The following is a 17,104-nucleotide window of genomic DNA, read 5'->3' on the forward strand; positions in this document are numbered from 1 at the left end:
TGATTTTATGATCTTGCCAATAAGGAAATAGATTGCAAAGGTTAGCAACTTTAAGAACAGGATGGATATCACTACAGTAGTTAATTTTATCTTTCTGCAACCATTTATAAATCTACCAGACTGCTACAGGCTCCTAGCTATTCTTGTATTTCTGGCTTAGGAGCTGCACAAATGCTGATGCTTTCAATACATGCACCAAGGCCATTTATAAACACCTGTAGGACTGTACAAGCTGAGCTTGTAAGGACCTGACATCCAAACCACAGCAGTAATATATCCCGCAGGTTCTGGTGAAACATTCAACACCACCTGACTTTAGCAGAGAGATTTACACAGGCAGAAAGAAGGTATCTACAAACCCAGGCTTGCTGAATTGGTCATAGAAAATTTCCATTAAGAGGTTCCAGGTGATTCCACCATTCACAGAATACTCCAGCAGCACTCCTTGGTTGCGGTTATTAGGAGTTATCAGACATCCATACATGAAATAAAACTGGATGAATTCTGCACTGGTGAGGTTCAAATCCACTGTAACTAACATACGGCTGCAGCCCTTAAAAGCAACAAAAAATATGTTGGCTGGTGTTTTCCAAAAAACTTATATTCATAAAAAGTATTAGACTATGCAGTCACTATTAATGTGGATTCATGCTGCAAGAATTATAAAAATGTACAACATTTTATTAATTATTTCAAAGGTAAAGCTAAAACAGAATAATATATATATTTTTTTTTCCCCCTGAAGACGTAATTTCAATCATGTTTCATTTTAAAAATTACTGTGGTGTATTTATAGATGTTACTACTTTTACCTTCAGTTTTACAACATTCATGCATCTACCTTTCTTCTTAATATAAAAGTTGCAAAAATCCATGCCTCCATTGTAAATCATGAAGTTTTCCATGCAGAATTAATGAATCTCTGATTATGTGCTAATAATTCAACTTTTCCAAACCATCATATGACATTGCAATTTTAGTATATGTGCTTTCCACAATATCTTATATATTTCACATTGCTTAGTCTGTTAGTCAGTGTCTACTTAGCTGTACTGGAATGAAGTGGAAATGTTAGTTTATTTTAGAAAGTTTTTGTCAGTTTGAACTTAGTTATAAATTTGACAGAAGGCATCTACAGGCATAATTTTTACATGTTTCTAAAATACTATTTCATAATTTTTATAATCCTGAGGTTATCTGTTAGCAAACCATAGCTCAGCAGCAGTCAGGGTTATATACCTACCTATGTATCTAACCTAGGAAATTATACTGTGAGCTTACTCTGAAAACACCCACCTGTGAGACATCTGAAGGCTGAGGCTACACATGGGTGCAATGTGCTCTAGGGTGACCCTGCTTGAGCAGGGAGGTTGGACCAGATGATCCCTCCCCATGGCCCCTTCCAACCTGACCCATTCTGTGTTTCTGTGGCTCTGTACTGTCAAGGACCATGTGCGAGTTATACAAGTGCAAATAGCTAGTTATTAATTTACCTCTGTGGTCTGATTAGAAGCCACACAAACTCTGGTCTGGAAGTTTTAAGTGCTATGAGGAGTGTCTTAGGAGGAAAATTAAAAGTCTACATACTTATAGTGTGCTTTAACCTACTAGCTCCACTTTCAAAGGGCCCTGTAGAGCTCCTCTCAGGAGCCACATACACTTTATCTCATTTTCCTGGCTGCAGCATAGCAAGGAATATGTTATCAGCTTTCCTGGAGTGTTTCTGACTAACCATGGTCTGTAGGACTTGTTTGACTTTGACCTTCAATCAGGCAAAGGATTTAATTCTAAAAAATATTTTATATGTCTGAAATGTTAGGCTGTTATTTTTGTAATGCCTTGCTATTTGACTTTTAAAATCAGTCCCATATATAGTGTCAAATGGAGCGAGCTGGTCCCTGTGCCGGACACACACCCCGCTGAAGTGAAGAGCCATCCCAGAGGCCACGGCCCCGCAGACCGTGCTCAGCTTGCCGCCGTTCACCGTCAGCCAGTTCTGGTTCGAGGGGGAGCGGTTGAAGTTGTCTTTCAGCTGTGTGGGAAGGGGAGTCTCTGGCTCGTCGCAGTACAGCCCACCCCAGTGCTCATCACAGCTGCGGAGCAAAACAAATGCACAAATCAGCTGGCAAAGGCTGGGCATGGAGGTTTAATCAGGGCCATGTTATTAAGGTACCATCTTATTTTGCATAGAGGCATCATTTACTAGTGCACAACTGGTATGTGGGGGTTTCAAACATCTGGCATTTCGTAGTTAATATGAAACAAAAATTACTTTTTTGAAGGCTTAGTATTGTGTATCATTCAAGCTTCTAATACAGGCTACACTCCTAAACAGTAAAAGCAGTAAAAATAAACCAACAAAATATGCCAAGCCTAAAAATGTCCTGCTAATGTTAAAGTTCAAGTTTCTGTAAAATAGATTTTCTGTAAAAATAGATGGGTGCTTTCATATCTTTATATAGTTCTCCTTTTATTTTATTATTTTTTTTCCCCTCTGAAAAATGTTCTTACTATGTGTCAAAGACTGGATAACAGCTTGGAACTGTGTTCTGCTACTATGAGATTTCACCAGGGATATTGTGTCTTGGTACTTCAGTGTTGTCAGGATAGAGGAGAACACAATAATATGTCTATTCTGCAGTGAAATATATTTCTAAAAATACAGTCACAGTGCAATTATACAACTATTCTTCCATTTCTGCTGCCATTTGTGGCTGGAAAAAAAGCAATACACCCATCTGGAAGGTATTTCTCTCTTGCCAAGACAGGCAAATCTGGGGGTTGTTGTTTGCTAGCTTTGCAGGACTCTATGTGGATTTTTATGCAAACAGTTTGAGGATCAAGCCAGTCTGCCTCTCCTGGCAAAATCTACCATGGAGCAGAGTCATCAGACCATCAAGATAATACCAGTGAAAAAGCAAAATCTGGCCCTGTGAAGAACTGGCATACATCCTGCTTAGTGGATACATCCCACCTCCAGCCCAGGTTCTTTGCACTCAGCGCCAGGCTGAGAGTACAGGGATGAGGTGTGAAATCCCTTGGGAATAAGGAGAAAATATTCTGGGAAGCTCCAAGACTGTCTGTCCCTAGAGGGATAGGCAAACTCAAGGGGCACCCTCTCCCTGTGGGGTGGTAGGGGAGCTGATGCAGCAGAGGCAAGAGCAGAGGCGATGCATTGCTGCTGAGGAAAGGACTGTGTGCTTTGGCCATGGAGCACAGTCAGAGGTCTGGCAGAGCCAACTCCTGCAGTTCCCTTTCTGCTTGTTATACTCCCAAGTGTAGTGCCCTGCTCAGTTTTAACACAAAATCCACCTTCCTTTGTAGAATTGAATCACAGTTTTTCCTGCAAATTCATCAGAATGACAGAGGGGGAGTGAAATGCTCCAGGGCAGGGCAGGGCAGGGAACAGGTGGCACTTACACACAGTTGTCTTGCATGCACTTCCCGTGGCCACTGCACATGTCTATGCAGCCATCCCCAATGTAGACGTTGTCGATTGCCCACGTTTGCTGCTTGTCGAAAGGAGCAGGCTGGTGCCAGCGGAAACGAGTTGCTTGAGACCTTGGGAGAGAAAAGAAATCAGAATTCTCTATTTTCTAGTTAAGGCAATCTTTATTTTGACTGGGAGGAAATGTTAATCTTGAGGCGAGGCTGCTCTTGAAAGATTTGTTTGATACCAGCATGACCCAGGGCTGGTTTCTGACAATGACAACATCCCTCCAAGAAAAGCGTGCCCACACCAAGCGGGCCCTGGCTGGTGCGGTGGAGAGGAAGGTAGGAAGAAGATGGAACTCCCAGTTGGAAGCTCAGGCCAGTCATAACCATGCCCCAGCACAGATCCAAACCTGAGGGATAGATAGGAGCTGGATCAAGCCAGAATAATCCAAACCAAGTTTCATCCTGAACCAGTCAACAAGTCCAAGTCAACAACTTTACCTGACCTTTTCTCTATGAATTCTCCCAACTACACTTAGGTAAGAGCAGCTCTAGGGGGTGGGTTAGGGAGAGGTGAGAAGGCCCATGCAAGGCTTGCAGCATGACTCTGTCTTTGCAGTTTTTTCTCTCCTCTCCACCCCAGGGCTTGGCTGGAAATGCTATGAAATTATTTGTAGTGTGATCCTGGCTCTACTCAGTAAATTATTTTCATTTTCTTGCTTAAAATGGGCTTAGCTCCCTATATGTGAATTGGGTGTCTCAGCTCCCAAGATAGATGATGAAAATCTATCCAAAACAGTCAGGGCACAGCAAATAATTGTTCAGCTCATGCAAGTGTGGACTGTGAGTCAAGAGCTGTGAGCAGATGAATTTCTGTAACTGTGAATTCAGCTAAGCCCTGTTTTGCAGTACAGCACTAGATGGCAGCATTGAACTTTTTGTGATTTGTTTTAGTTCGACACTCAAAGAGAAATCAAAAGTATTATACACACCAAAAACAAATAAAGAGCAAAATCCTCCAAAAATATTCAGTGTAAGAATGGACCTCATGTGATAAAGTCATTATTCTCCCATGAATTATTTCTTTATGAAAATGCTGCATGAGCTGAATAAATAACATATTTATCCAAAGAGAAATCTACTGCTCTGAGCTCAGTTCAGCTGCTCACCAAGCAGCATTTTAAAAGCAAATATAAAAATTGTGAGGAAGTCCTTTCAGAATAAAGACAAGCACCTATATCTTACATTGCCTGCTTCAGCTGGGCACTTCACTAACAATTAATGGAGCTCATGCTCCTGTGGGAAGCTTGGTATTTGCGTTTGCATTTTAAAATCAGCTCCAAGTTAAAAGTAAGTGTCCACTGTGCTCTCAAAGCCAGAGGTGAGGTAGTGCTCTGGAGTACAGGAGCCCTGGGAGGCTACACAGACATGGGTGGTGAGCACCAGGCCAAGTTACTACCTACACAGCCTGCAGGTGCCTAAAACATACAGGCACAAACAACTGGAGACACACACCCACTATTACACAGCTTGAAATAATAAAGCAGCATAAAAATTATATTGCATAGACTAAAAGGCCTATTAGCTGCACTGTTCTTATCCTAAAGCTTAATGTCTCTCTTGCTTATGAGATAAGGTTGTAATAACCTCTCCCATGGAATGCCTATCCTAATAATTTTGGGAAACGGTATTACTTGGGCCAAAAAAAATACAATTATGGGATTGGACAGAAGTGCATTTTTTTGGCTCAGTAGGGCATCAGACTTCTTGTGACATATACATCTCAAAAAACTCTTCAGTCTTAAAATTACAGTTATTTATAAACCTGAGTTTATCTCGTGGTAGCTTCCTTTCAGGTCCAAATGCAATTGGTTTGGAACATAAATCCCAGCCCTGATTTATCCCATTCAACCCCAGAAAGACTACTGTGAACACAAATTTACAGTCTTTATACAAGAACTGACAGGGTAATGGATTTTTACAGACAATATGTGGCAAATGCGCACAATAGAGGAAGCACAGAAAATTAGTGTTGGGAAGAAGTCCTAAAAAAAGTGCTATTAGTTGATGTAACTTCACTGAAGATGGAGAAGAGTCCAGATGCCCCAAATGATTTGTAACAGAACATGGACTTTTGCACTACTAATGTCAGAACATGTAGCAACTGTACAGGTGCCTTCAGTACAAGGACTAAAAAATAAAGGTCTCTGATTCCAAACAGATGTGCCTTTGGTGGCATCTTTCATAACAACTACCTCACAGGTCTACCTGTGCTTTGATACTTCTGAGCTGGCAGTTAGCTCAGCCTACGTCTATGTGAGGAGAAAAGGCTCAGCAGGAGGAGCAAAGCTGTGGAGTCCAATAGTGCTGAGAGCCTGATGCCCTTGCTACCAGTGTTTGCAATTTTTATAGGATGGAGCTTCATTCACTTATACTTATTTGTTGCTATTTACATGGACCAAACAAAAAGGACAAGGTACAATTGCTTAAACTCTAGAATGTATCATGGCATTATAAATACCTAGTTATGCTTTTAGATTTATTCTTCAGAAAACCAGAGGGAGTTACCTAGTATAGGGAGGCAGAGGCAAAGTAACCCGGGTCCACTTGTTGAAGGTGTCTGAAATGAGAATCCTCTGGAGATGGTACTTGTTGCATTCCACATTAGTGGGAAGACAGTCTTTCAAAATTGGGTGCCAGGTCAGCCCAAGGTCCACTGAATATTCCAGTTCAATAGCTAAGGGTGGAGAGATGGTTAATTAGAGACCTATATCCATAGGCCTATAATAAAGTGCAAGCCCCAAACATTATCGTAAGTCTGAACTGACAAAATAACCACACAGAACTTTTCAAACCCTTGTGTCAGAAGCACAAAACCACCTCCTTTGGTGGCAGTGTGGGAGGATGTGTTATATATATTGCTGAAGAGGTACAGCTTAGGTGGAGTCTGCAGTACATCTCTGCATCTGCCACCTAACTCAAGGGACCACAGATTAAAAGAGAGCAACCAAGAAGTTGCAAGGATTAAGTCAAGACAATGTCTGTAGCTGCAGCATGCAAGAAAATGATGTGACAGCACCATGACCACCAAAGTTTGTTTTTCAGCTTGAAGAGTGAGATTCAGCTGGGTGTGATTGCTATGTAAAGCAGCAATACTCAAATTCAAACTTTTGGCTCTGTCACAAGATGACTTAGTCAGCCTTCCACCCCTCCTGCAGACCAGCTCATTTCATTATCCAGCACAATTTTAATTTGAGTTTGTTAGTCAGTGAGCTTCTTTTCATTCAAACAGTCTAGCCACATTAAACTAATGTATTCATTTCTCAGCGAAAATCAGCAATTTCATTGTTTTGATGTTTATGGCTTATAAACTTTTATTACAAAAATTAAAGGTTAGTCAAGCTCACTAAATACTTCAAGTCAAACTTTCATGCAGCCATGAAAAAGTAAACAGTAACAGGCGCAGAACTGGTTCTTGAAGTAAATGTTCCAGCTGACAGGTATTCTGGCTGAGCTGGCTGCAGTGACAGGGGTGATAAATCTGTGATCTTTTTTGATTACTGCAGACCCATTTCTTCTGCCTCATGCACGGGGAATGACCCTTAATCACCCAATCAGTCCTACTTGATGTTTCAGCACTGAAGACTGTGCTATAGAAATACAAGGACAAGTAGATATAAACAAGGGTAAGTGAGTTTTTAGTATTAAATTTCCCTCACCAAAAGAAATGCTTTGCTCATCATGACTGGAAGCATGATTAGGTAGTGTCCTGCCTAATTTAATATGAAGTTAAGATAATGATAAGGGCTGTAGACAAAGAAACAAATAACGCCCCCCCCCCCCCCCAACAAATTAAGGATCTGTTTCTTTGCCAGTATACAAATCAGTTGCCAAAATACTTCTAAACTTAGCAGAGATGATCTCAGGATTCCGCGGTATTCTTAATAACAAAAGAGAGAAAAATTTTTAAGCATGTGAGTGGCTTCAGATTAGCAAAATCAGAGAAACTAAAACTAGGACTTCATGTAAAATCTCTTTCCATTTTTATACAGAATTTTGAGGACAAGTCAGTAACACAGTAAATTAACACATACCACATGATGCAATGTACTGTATTCTTGTCCTCATTAGAAACATCCATACCTCAAAACCCTACTCTGAGGATGTGTAAAACAAGCATTAAAAAGTTTGATTTTTAGAAAAAACTATTTCTTGTGTGCATTAAAATTCACATAATGAACCAATTTTTAATTTCCATGTGATGTGTATTGAGTACAGAGCATGTTTTTATTTATTTATCCATATGTATATATGTATATACACATACAAAAGCTGGCTGTGCACTGAATACACATCTTATGAAAAAAGGAAGCTAGGCAATTAAAAATTGCATCATTATGTATGCTAAACAGATAATATACACATGAGCATAGTATGTATGCACACATTCATACACGGAAACATATAGGTCTATACATATATTTAATACTTCACTTGGATGATATAATTTTTGCAGTGGATGCTGCCTTAGGAAGTGCCAGATGTATTTGTTGTAAATTATTTCTTAGATATATGGGCACAAGTGAGATCAGAACTGAGACTACACTGAAAATGCAAAACCACAAAGCAAGAAACATATGCTGGAACACCCAGCTGTTTATTATTACACCACCACCCCAAGCAGTGGATGCTATCTACTAAATGGATTTAAGTAAGGCAGCTGTTAATCTTTTTTCTGAGATGGATTGAACTGCAACTTAGATGTTCATAGGGAATAATTTACTTCAGTTTATCTTAGGTTTCAGACACCTGGAATCAAAAAGCTGATGTTATAATTTCTAACAGAAACATGCAGCTTTCTTTTGTTTCTCAGATCTAGTTATGATGAATAATGCAACCAGAAAACAAATGAACTTTGCAGTGGAGAAAGAGGAATGGCAGGAATTACTAAGAAGTCATTACCATAACAGGAGTCTGTGACAGAGCAGGAAGCTGCAAAATCTATTTGCAAGAAAGAGTCTTCATTGACAACCATGTCAGTGGTGACGACATAGCGGGTGCTGGCTTTCTCAATGAACACCAGAGCATCCCCAGCAGAGCCACACACTGGCATCTTTGTTCCACCAGGGTGGAGCAGCCACTTCCTACTGTCCAGTGTGGTGAAATCATCCTCCAGTACTGTATTCCCAGAGATATTTCCTCCAATAAGAATCTGAAACATTAGGAAAGAAATTGTTATCGAAAAGGAAAATATCTGGAAGTCTTTACAAACATACAAGTGACACAGTAACCTGAGAGAGGAAGAGATGTACCAGACTATGTGTATTTGTTCTGCTGGTCCAAAATGGATAAAATTAGTAAAAAATGTAGCCTATGAGAAAGGGGAGTATCTTTCCTGTAAAGGAAAGATTTCAGCTCAGCTGTAGAAATCTAAAATTCAGGGAGGTGATCTCCAATCTCAATGAAGTAAAACCGCTCATAAAAAAAGTATTAGCAGAAACAAAGTGATTGCACTTTCCTAGTGATTGTTCAGCTCTTCTATAATCTAGTGCACTGCTATCAGATTACGTCTGCTGATAGAAGGGGGGAAATAGCCCCTGTTTTGTCATTGACTATAAAACATCATTGTTTTACTATTCAACAGCAAGCAAGGTAGAATTATTTTTCATTTGTTATTCTGAATTCAGTTTCTGCTTGTTCTAAACAAATAGTTATCTACATTCAGTGAAGATATCAAAACAATGAGTAATTTTTAATTTCTAAACAGAGGGATGGGAAATCAAAACATTAAAATGGCTGGTTAGGTTTCTCCTAACAATCTGAACTAGCTTCTTTTAAAAAATGGTAACAAATGTTAAAGCAAATTGTACTTGGACAACCCAATGACACTAATTAGAGCATAATCATTTTAGAGATAAATAATTTGTGATTTATACCAAGTCATACAAAGAAATCTAATAATCTTTATAGCTGAAAATCCCAAATATGAAACTTCATTTGCATACAGATTTATATTTTTCTATAGTCTTCTTTCTTTCTTTCTATTCTTTCTATAGTCTTTCTATTGCATTATGCCAAGCCAATTGGATACATTTTTAATGAAGGTTTTCGAAGTTTGAAATCAGACTTGCATTTTCTGTGGTAAGGTCTCCTGCAATGTGAACCCAAGGCTCTACACACAGGTAAAAGACTCCTAGATTCAAAACAGGCAATCAGAGCCCCACATGGAAATGGTGCATTAAAACCGTTAGTGCAGCAAACAGTAATTGTGCTCTAAATATCATTTTACTAAGTATTTTTGCTTGCCTCAGTGAAATGATATATGCCAAAAAAGGGGAAACATTAAAACTGAATCAGTCTGAGATTGTGTTAAAAGAAGAAACGCCCACAGGGATGCCTCACCTGGTCGATCACCCAGGGGCTGTAGAAATGCCCATTCTCCGATGGCTGCCACCAGCGGAGCCGAGTGGAGCTCGAACGCGCCTTCAAGGGAATTTCCAGAGCAATGTATCGTCCCACGTTGCTGGAGTTGCTGAAGAGGAACTCCTGGAGCAGGCTCCACGTGAGGCCCCCGTTGAGTGAATACTGCAGCAGCACAGGCTGGCTCCTGGGGTCAGGTACCCCCTTGCCACATCCCAGTCTCATGAAGAACTGCACAAATCTAACAGGAAAAATCTTTCCACTTACCAGAAAGATTTATTTTCTACAACATCCTACACAGCGAACCAGAGACCCTTGGAGCTTGTCTGTTGACTAGCCCTGTGTTTTCTAGCTGTAAAAGTTATCTTTAGGAGATCTTATGATTTCCTTTTTTCCAAAGCTTCTAGAATATAACTAGACAGACAGGTGGTATGACAGAAATTCATTTTGCCTGTGTGGTAGTTAGCCAGGCATAAGAGGCTGAACAAAGCTGGTCATTTATATTTTCAGCTTTTGTCTGCATAGCAGATGGTGTTGCAAGTATTAGAAACATAATCCTGGGTGAAATTTTTATCCCTGTATCCCATGAGTACAGATTTTAGTGGCAGAAAAGCAACTGTGCTCTAAGTAGATCATAATTTGCTACAAATTTGCTGAAATGCTTAAATTCAAAGTAAGCATCCCAGTTTTCCATTGGCATAAACCAGAGAAAATCTGGATGGGAGAACAAAGCACATTTCACTTTCAGGGATCATTTTGTCCATTTTGTCAGCCTGGGAAATTTGTCTAAATTACACCGTTTAAATGTGCCGGCTTCCCCGAAGCCAGCCCAAGCCACCCAGGGACACCAGGGCTTTCATCCCCCAGTTAATTGGCTTCTCCAGTGCTGCACAATAGACTTGTATCAAACTGCGAAATCCTTCCCGTCAGCCGACGCTCATAAATAGCTCCACTGTGCACTTGCAGTGGAGGGAACCGTGCTGTAATGATATTTACTTACTGGACTTTCAGGGATATTACAAGTATTAATTCATGTTTGCACAGCTTTTGCACAGCTTCAGAGTGTTTTATCTATTCTAATTATTATTGCATTAGTGCTGCCTGGCTCATGGTTAAATGAAATGGTGCAAAGGAAGTTTTGTATCAAAAATCTTGTTCTGGTTTGATCTGTGGGTTGATCTGCTGGGAGTGGAGGCTGCAGAGATGCTGGGCAGACAAAGCTCCAATAAAATGCCAGATCTACAAGTCAATTAATTCTAGTCCTCACTGAGACTCACAGTTTCTCTTGCTACTATATGTAACTGCTTTTGCTATAGATTATATCCACCTCCATGTCCCAGATATAACATATTGCTTGTGCTGTAAAGGAGCACTGGTTACCCTCATGGATCAACATATCAAATGTAATGGATTTGCTTCACTGCTGGCAAGTCTTTCTGCCTCCTCAGATTTACTCCAACATTCGCCACATAATTCAAAGGAAATAAATCCAGGTGACCTTGTCTCTGTTGCATCTGGTTTCTTTGCATTGCTTTTCTTACATCTCAGATTTTACTAATGTAGTAATAACCCACCCAAATATAGGTAACAATGTCTAGCATTATTATTTAAAATAATAATTTAAAATATCTCTCTTCTTATCCCAAAGATATTTTGCAAAGGCTCTGCCCATTTTGAAATGGAAAAGCAAAGTGTTTTGTAAATCTAGTAACAGACAAATGTGTGGATGTTCTTCTAGTGATTCAGAATTGAAAGGGATTTGATCAGCTGTGATACCTAAAATATTCTCTTCTTACTGATATTTCATGTGGTGCAGTTTCAGCTACCAGTATTACCATGATGGTGATACACTGTCCCCTGTGTTAAATTCCTTAACACACAGATGCGATGGCAGTGGATTGTAGAGTCCACTTGATTTCAATCCCCCGGTGCTGAGTGTGGCTTGGAGCACTGACAGACATGGCTGCTTGCCTGTGCTCTTCAGGGGATCTCCTCTCCAATGTGACTACTGAGTCTAGCACCCTTAAAAAAAGTAGTTTTTCTCATCCCTCCTGGCATAAATTGAAACTTTAGGTTGCAAAAGAGCAGCTCCCAGCAACACCACGGCAGTGTGCCTGGCTATCAGAAGAGAACATACAGTTATTTGTTGATAAGTGTTATTTTTCATAATCGTATATACAAGAATTTGAATGTTCAGCTTTGTTTTCCTAAGACAAAAATAATTTATCTCCATATAATACCTTGAGGTCAATATTTGCAAATACAGCTACAGACCATCATGGAGAAGAGATAAATGATGGTTCTTTGAACATGAGCAATAAGGAAAACAATTTAGTCTAATGGAGCAATTTACAAGATCTTTTGTATCGTTTGTTAAACAATCTTTTAATTTCAGAGTGGACTAGAAATCAAATTAGTGCTGAGAATTGGGGTTTGTTTTTATCAAGTTCTTAAAAAAGTTTACTATGAGGAATCTTACAAATTACAACCTAATATTACACATCAATTTAGCTAAGAGCTGATTTAAAAATGACAATGATTAGATATTAGGCCTTTTTACTGACCATGAGTCTTTACAATTAAACCATTATTTAAAGTTTCAATACCAATGCTGACAGGTAAAAAGTAGATAAAATGCCTCTTAAATGTTTCCCACAGAACATCAGAGAGGAGTACAGTGTTTATAAGAGATCAGTGAAAAAAAGGTCTTGGAGAAAATGGAGTCTCTCCAAAGTAATAATATAAGAATATCAGCTAAAATACAGAATAAATTAGAAAACAAAGCTTATTTGTTAGCATGTTCTCAGTTGGGATGGAGTTTGATTCATATTAGTGTAAATTTTTTTAATGTGGCTTGCTTAGCATCTCTCACTCATCACATGTCTCCTCTGCAGGCTGTAAAGATACAACATAAACTGTAAATACACTAAAATATTTGCTTTTCAATAGCTGGTGACAGCTTGATGGGAATTTCTCAGTGAATTATTGCAAACAAATGTGCACAATAAGAAAAAAAACCCCAAGCTTCGGAAATGAAAGAATAATGAGATGACTAATGTAAGAGTTATACTTTCAGCAGATACTCCTGTTTCAGCAATGGCTCATAATACACCAGACTGTAAGAAAAGTAGAGCATTTCTCATGTTATGAATTTAGGAAACAAAAACTTGCATGAACTCTTGAATGTATGGCATCAGTTTCTAGAATTCTTATTTAAGGAAAAAAAGCAACATTTAAATGGTTAAATGGCAATTAAAGTTCAATTTAAATTTATTTTAACATGGTGACAGTGGTTAAAATGGAGTGTTTGCTAGTGTGAGGACCACAGAATATGTCAGCTTGCTTTTACTAGAGAAATATCACATATGTATTATTCTTCAGTATGGCACTTCCCTGATGAAATCCTGAAAAAACTTTTGAAAGGTGTTACCTGGCTTGTGACAAATCCAGGTCTCGAGTCATCAGCATACGTAAACCTTCTTCATTAAAGAAAAGGTTGTTTCCTCCAGACATGATGCCACATTTCCTTGATGGCTTTCCACCACTCACAAGGAGGAATCTATCCGACTCCAGCTGACCTGAATACACAGTGAATACATATTTATGATTTACTCTGAAGTGCTCCTGCTGCAAGAGTGCTACTTCCAGAGGAAGAGAGATAAATTAAAAATCACACGCTGAGAAATGTTCAGTGTTTCCGATGCCATGTATTCTAGAAAGTTGGCACGAATCAAAACAAAATACACAAAGCCAGAAGTATGAGACCTGGGATCTTAGTTTCCTGTTATTCACTAGGTTTTCCGCCTTTCATCATTTATCTTAAGGTAACAACAAAGTACTCAGGTCTATAAAGAAACTTTGTGTTCCCTGTGGTAGCATGCAAGCAAAAACTGGCAAAATTGGAAATGAACAGCAGCACCTGTGAAGGAATGAGTTTGGTTCACAGGTGCTTTGTGAAAACAAGCTCCTCTTGCTGTGCTTGCTAGTGGGGGAAGCCTCAAAGGGGTTTCAGAGTTGTGTGTGTGGATGCTGTGTGTGCCCAGGCATGCATGAGACTTTGAGCTCCCTCCTGCCTTCCCTCTCTTGGGGTCTGCTGTGGCTGCTGAGCACTGCTTCCCACTGCTGAGACACTTGGTCTGCTCTGAAACCATGCTTGCTTTAGAAGGGCGAGTCAGATTTCCCTTGTAGTGAGAAATGACATGACCTTAAAGCCCTCTGCTGTTTGCCTTACTTGCAAATGCTCTGCCTGTGCTGAAGTCAAACTACCATCAAAACATAATTTACTTCCAAAATTATCTCCTACATGTAGATCTGTTTCAATGAAGATTTTGCATTCCAGCATTAACAGTGCATCAGGCACTCACAAACTGCACTTGCAAACGGCATCTGAGCTACTTGGTTCATTTATGCCCCCATGGAATAAATTCTGAGCAGAAGCATGCAGGGGTGGGGAAGGCTTTGCTGCTCAATCCCTTGAACCTGGGTTGCACTAAGATGGACAGGCAGTATTCAGATGTTCCCCTCCCCCAAGACATACCTTCAAAGTCATCCTTGAGGAAGTCCGAGTTCTTGGTGCTTATTTTGCAGGTTGGCCCCGAGTAGCCGGGGTCGCAGATGCACTTGGTGCCGTTGATGCAGCTGCCGTGCCCGTTGCACATCTCCTCGCACTGGGGGCCAATGTACACGTTGTCAATGGCCCAAGTCACAGGCTGGGATCCAGCAGGGTAAAATCCTTGGTACCACCTGAACCTCGCCAGCCTGAAAAGGCATAAAGTGTACTTATTTTAAATAATAGTTCCATCTTTTTTTGTATTCCATACAGCTACTATTATATACACATATATATTATTCTTTCTGTTGGAATTGCCTTGATAAATTGATTAATTGTAGAAACTGACTGCTAGATCTAATTCCTTCAGTACCTCATGCATCTTTATGTTGATGTTCAACCCAAGTACGAACAGAAATAAAAATAACATTATTCATTAGCTGTAGTCCAAAACAGAACGGTTTTTTAAATCCAGCTTAAGTCCAAAATTTAATATCCAAAATAATACAAAATTTAAAATCCAGCTACTCTTAATTCTGTCATTCATGGGGAAGATGAATGGCTGTGGTCTGGTGGATTCCCTTCTGCTTTGGTGTACAGTGTGTGGGTCAGACCTGGCTACTTTCACCCTCTCCTGGAGAGTGAGGATCTGCTTTGTGCTTCCATTGTGCCCCCAGGGACACCACCTGTAGGGGTGGAGTGATAGATCTCACCCTCAATTACCCAGAAAGAAAACATGATCTGTCATGTCAACAGGTATTCAGCTTGCTTTCAAGCAGCTTAATCTTAAACCAGGCTGATATTTCAAGTTGTTAATTTAAACTATATTCTCCTCTGAGTGCTGTCCTGTCATTTTTAATTCATCTCCTAAGTGCTACTCACATCAATGCTGCGTATAAAAAGGAACCAACTGGGGAAGGAGGGAAAACAAATTGAGATGAGAAAAATACTTGAGAGACTAATTTTATTCCCAGTTGAGAAAACGTTTTAAGGGAGGAAGGAAACCAGAAGATTGAGAAGGGAGAAGCACTTAATTGCCTTGCGTGTTTAATGTGTCTTGTTAAAGACATCTAAATTCAGCAGGCGAATCAATTCCATAGGTAATTGTAGCTGACAATTTTTTTTATCCTTCATTTGCTAAGAAGAAATTTTTAGGGGAGGGGATTTTTTTGAGGGGATTTAGGTGACAACCAATAATTGATAGGTGGGGACACTACTGTCTGTCACAAGAAAGATGCCCAAGAAGCAGAGTTTTAATGGAAGTCAAAACTTTAGTTTTGTGACTTTAGTGTGCCTGAGGGGAAAGACACAAGTGTGAGGCTGGAGGTGTTGTAAGCTCATCCTGGGAGCAGACCTCTGCCCCACAGGCTGGGTTTCTTGTCATGAGACATGTCAGCTCCTCCTCTCAGAGTTGCTCCTGGTGAGGATGAAGCACAACTTGTGTCTAAAGCAGAGAGTGAACCACTGCTTATTTGGGGTTTCTTCTCTGGCTCAACAGGCACTGGACCTTTCCTTCAGGACATAATTGAAATACTAATTATTACTTACAGCTGTCTGCTGAGAACATATTTTCATTGTTAAAATTACATATGTAGTGGAAATACCTTAAAATGTCTTCATCCTCAGTTAAAATATAACCACTTAACACTTGGGGGATGAAAAGGCTGGGGGATTTTTTTAGAATTACACAAGGAGAAAGGTTTGGATTATTTTCTTGTTATTCCAGTGGATTCTGGTGGAGAAATTTATCCCCCTTCAGCACTCTGGCCCAAGGTTTTAATGCATTGAATGTAAGCTACTCTGCACTGCTGGGCTTGGCTGGCTGTCAGCAATGGGCTCCTGGCCTGGTGTGTTGGGGTAAATAGGAGGGAAGGTGGAAAAACAGGACAGAAGCACTCAGGAACAGAAGACTAAATAAAAATCCTGGAATGTTTAAATGAATTAGGAGTATGCACAGTCAAAATTTTTACTTGGAAGAAAGCATTGATGGTTGGCTAAAGCGTAAAAAAATTCTTTTGCACAAAACCAGGAAGTACAACTGAGCTGTTGAAAGAGATGGTTACCTATGCCATGCTTGAAATGTTAACTGTCATAAACCAGAAAACTCAAGTTTAAAATTTAAACATTTCCTTAAATTATTAAACGTTCAGTCTTTTCAACCTTGATCCTTATTTCTTATATAGGTCTTTTCGTACTTTCAGAGGCACCTATGGGGTCATTTATTTAGTGGAGGACCCATTGACTGCAATAGTTTCATAAATACTCAGTTTTATAGCTGCATAGACTCATAAAGTCTCATAGTTGTACAGCTCATTTTCTTTCATACATGCTACAGTTTAATCATTAATGGTGTGATCTTTTACATAAAGTGAGTTTATGCTAGATGACAGTTATTCCTGAAAAAGTCAACAGTAGTGTTTTTACTTAGAAAAGTTACACATTACTATGCCTGCTAGCACATATTGTTTTTCTATGCTGTTATCATCCAACCTGATTGACTGAGACTCTATTTAGAGCAGACCATTTCTTCATACTGAAGTGGAATCAAGCTTACACTAACTCACATTTTATTGCATTTTCTTATGAAGCTCAAATTTCATTCAAGAATATCATCAGTGAATTCAAATGGCTGGTGCAGTTCTGTTAAGAACTCTCAGAACACTCTAGAACAGTCAGTTTTGTGTTAATTTCAGCAAGCAA

The 17,104-nt window shown here is 39.6% G+C and overlaps 1 protein-coding gene across 3 annotated transcripts in view; it reads right to left on the reverse strand.

Moving 5' to 3' along the window:
• Positions 1-17,104, reverse strand: part of RELN (reelin) — a 276,431-nt gene that overhangs the window by 23,711 nt on the left and 235,616 nt on the right. For all 3 annotated transcript variants that reach the window (XM_033056990.1, XM_033056991.1, XM_033056989.1), the window contains exons 42-49: positions 14,393-14,613; positions 13,286-13,433; positions 9,838-10,096; positions 8,398-8,647; positions 6,004-6,172; positions 3,421-3,561; positions 1,916-2,093; positions 360-553 (exon numbers count right to left, since the gene is read on the reverse strand). In XM_033056990.1, the coding sequence (XP_032912881.1) occupies positions 360-553; positions 1,916-2,093; positions 3,421-3,561; positions 6,004-6,172; positions 8,398-8,647; positions 9,838-10,096; positions 13,286-13,433; positions 14,393-14,613 (1,560 nt within the window). The remainder of the gene's footprint in view (positions 1-359; positions 554-1,915; positions 2,094-3,420; positions 3,562-6,003; positions 6,173-8,397; positions 8,648-9,837; positions 10,097-13,285; positions 13,434-14,392; positions 14,614-17,104) is intronic.

The sequence above is a fragment of the Catharus ustulatus genome, chromosome 4, assembly GCF_009819885.2.
Source record: "Catharus ustulatus isolate bCatUst1 chromosome 4, bCatUst1.pri.v2, whole genome shotgun sequence".
Classification (NCBI taxonomy): Eukaryota; Metazoa; Chordata; class Aves; order Passeriformes; family Turdidae; genus Catharus; species Catharus ustulatus.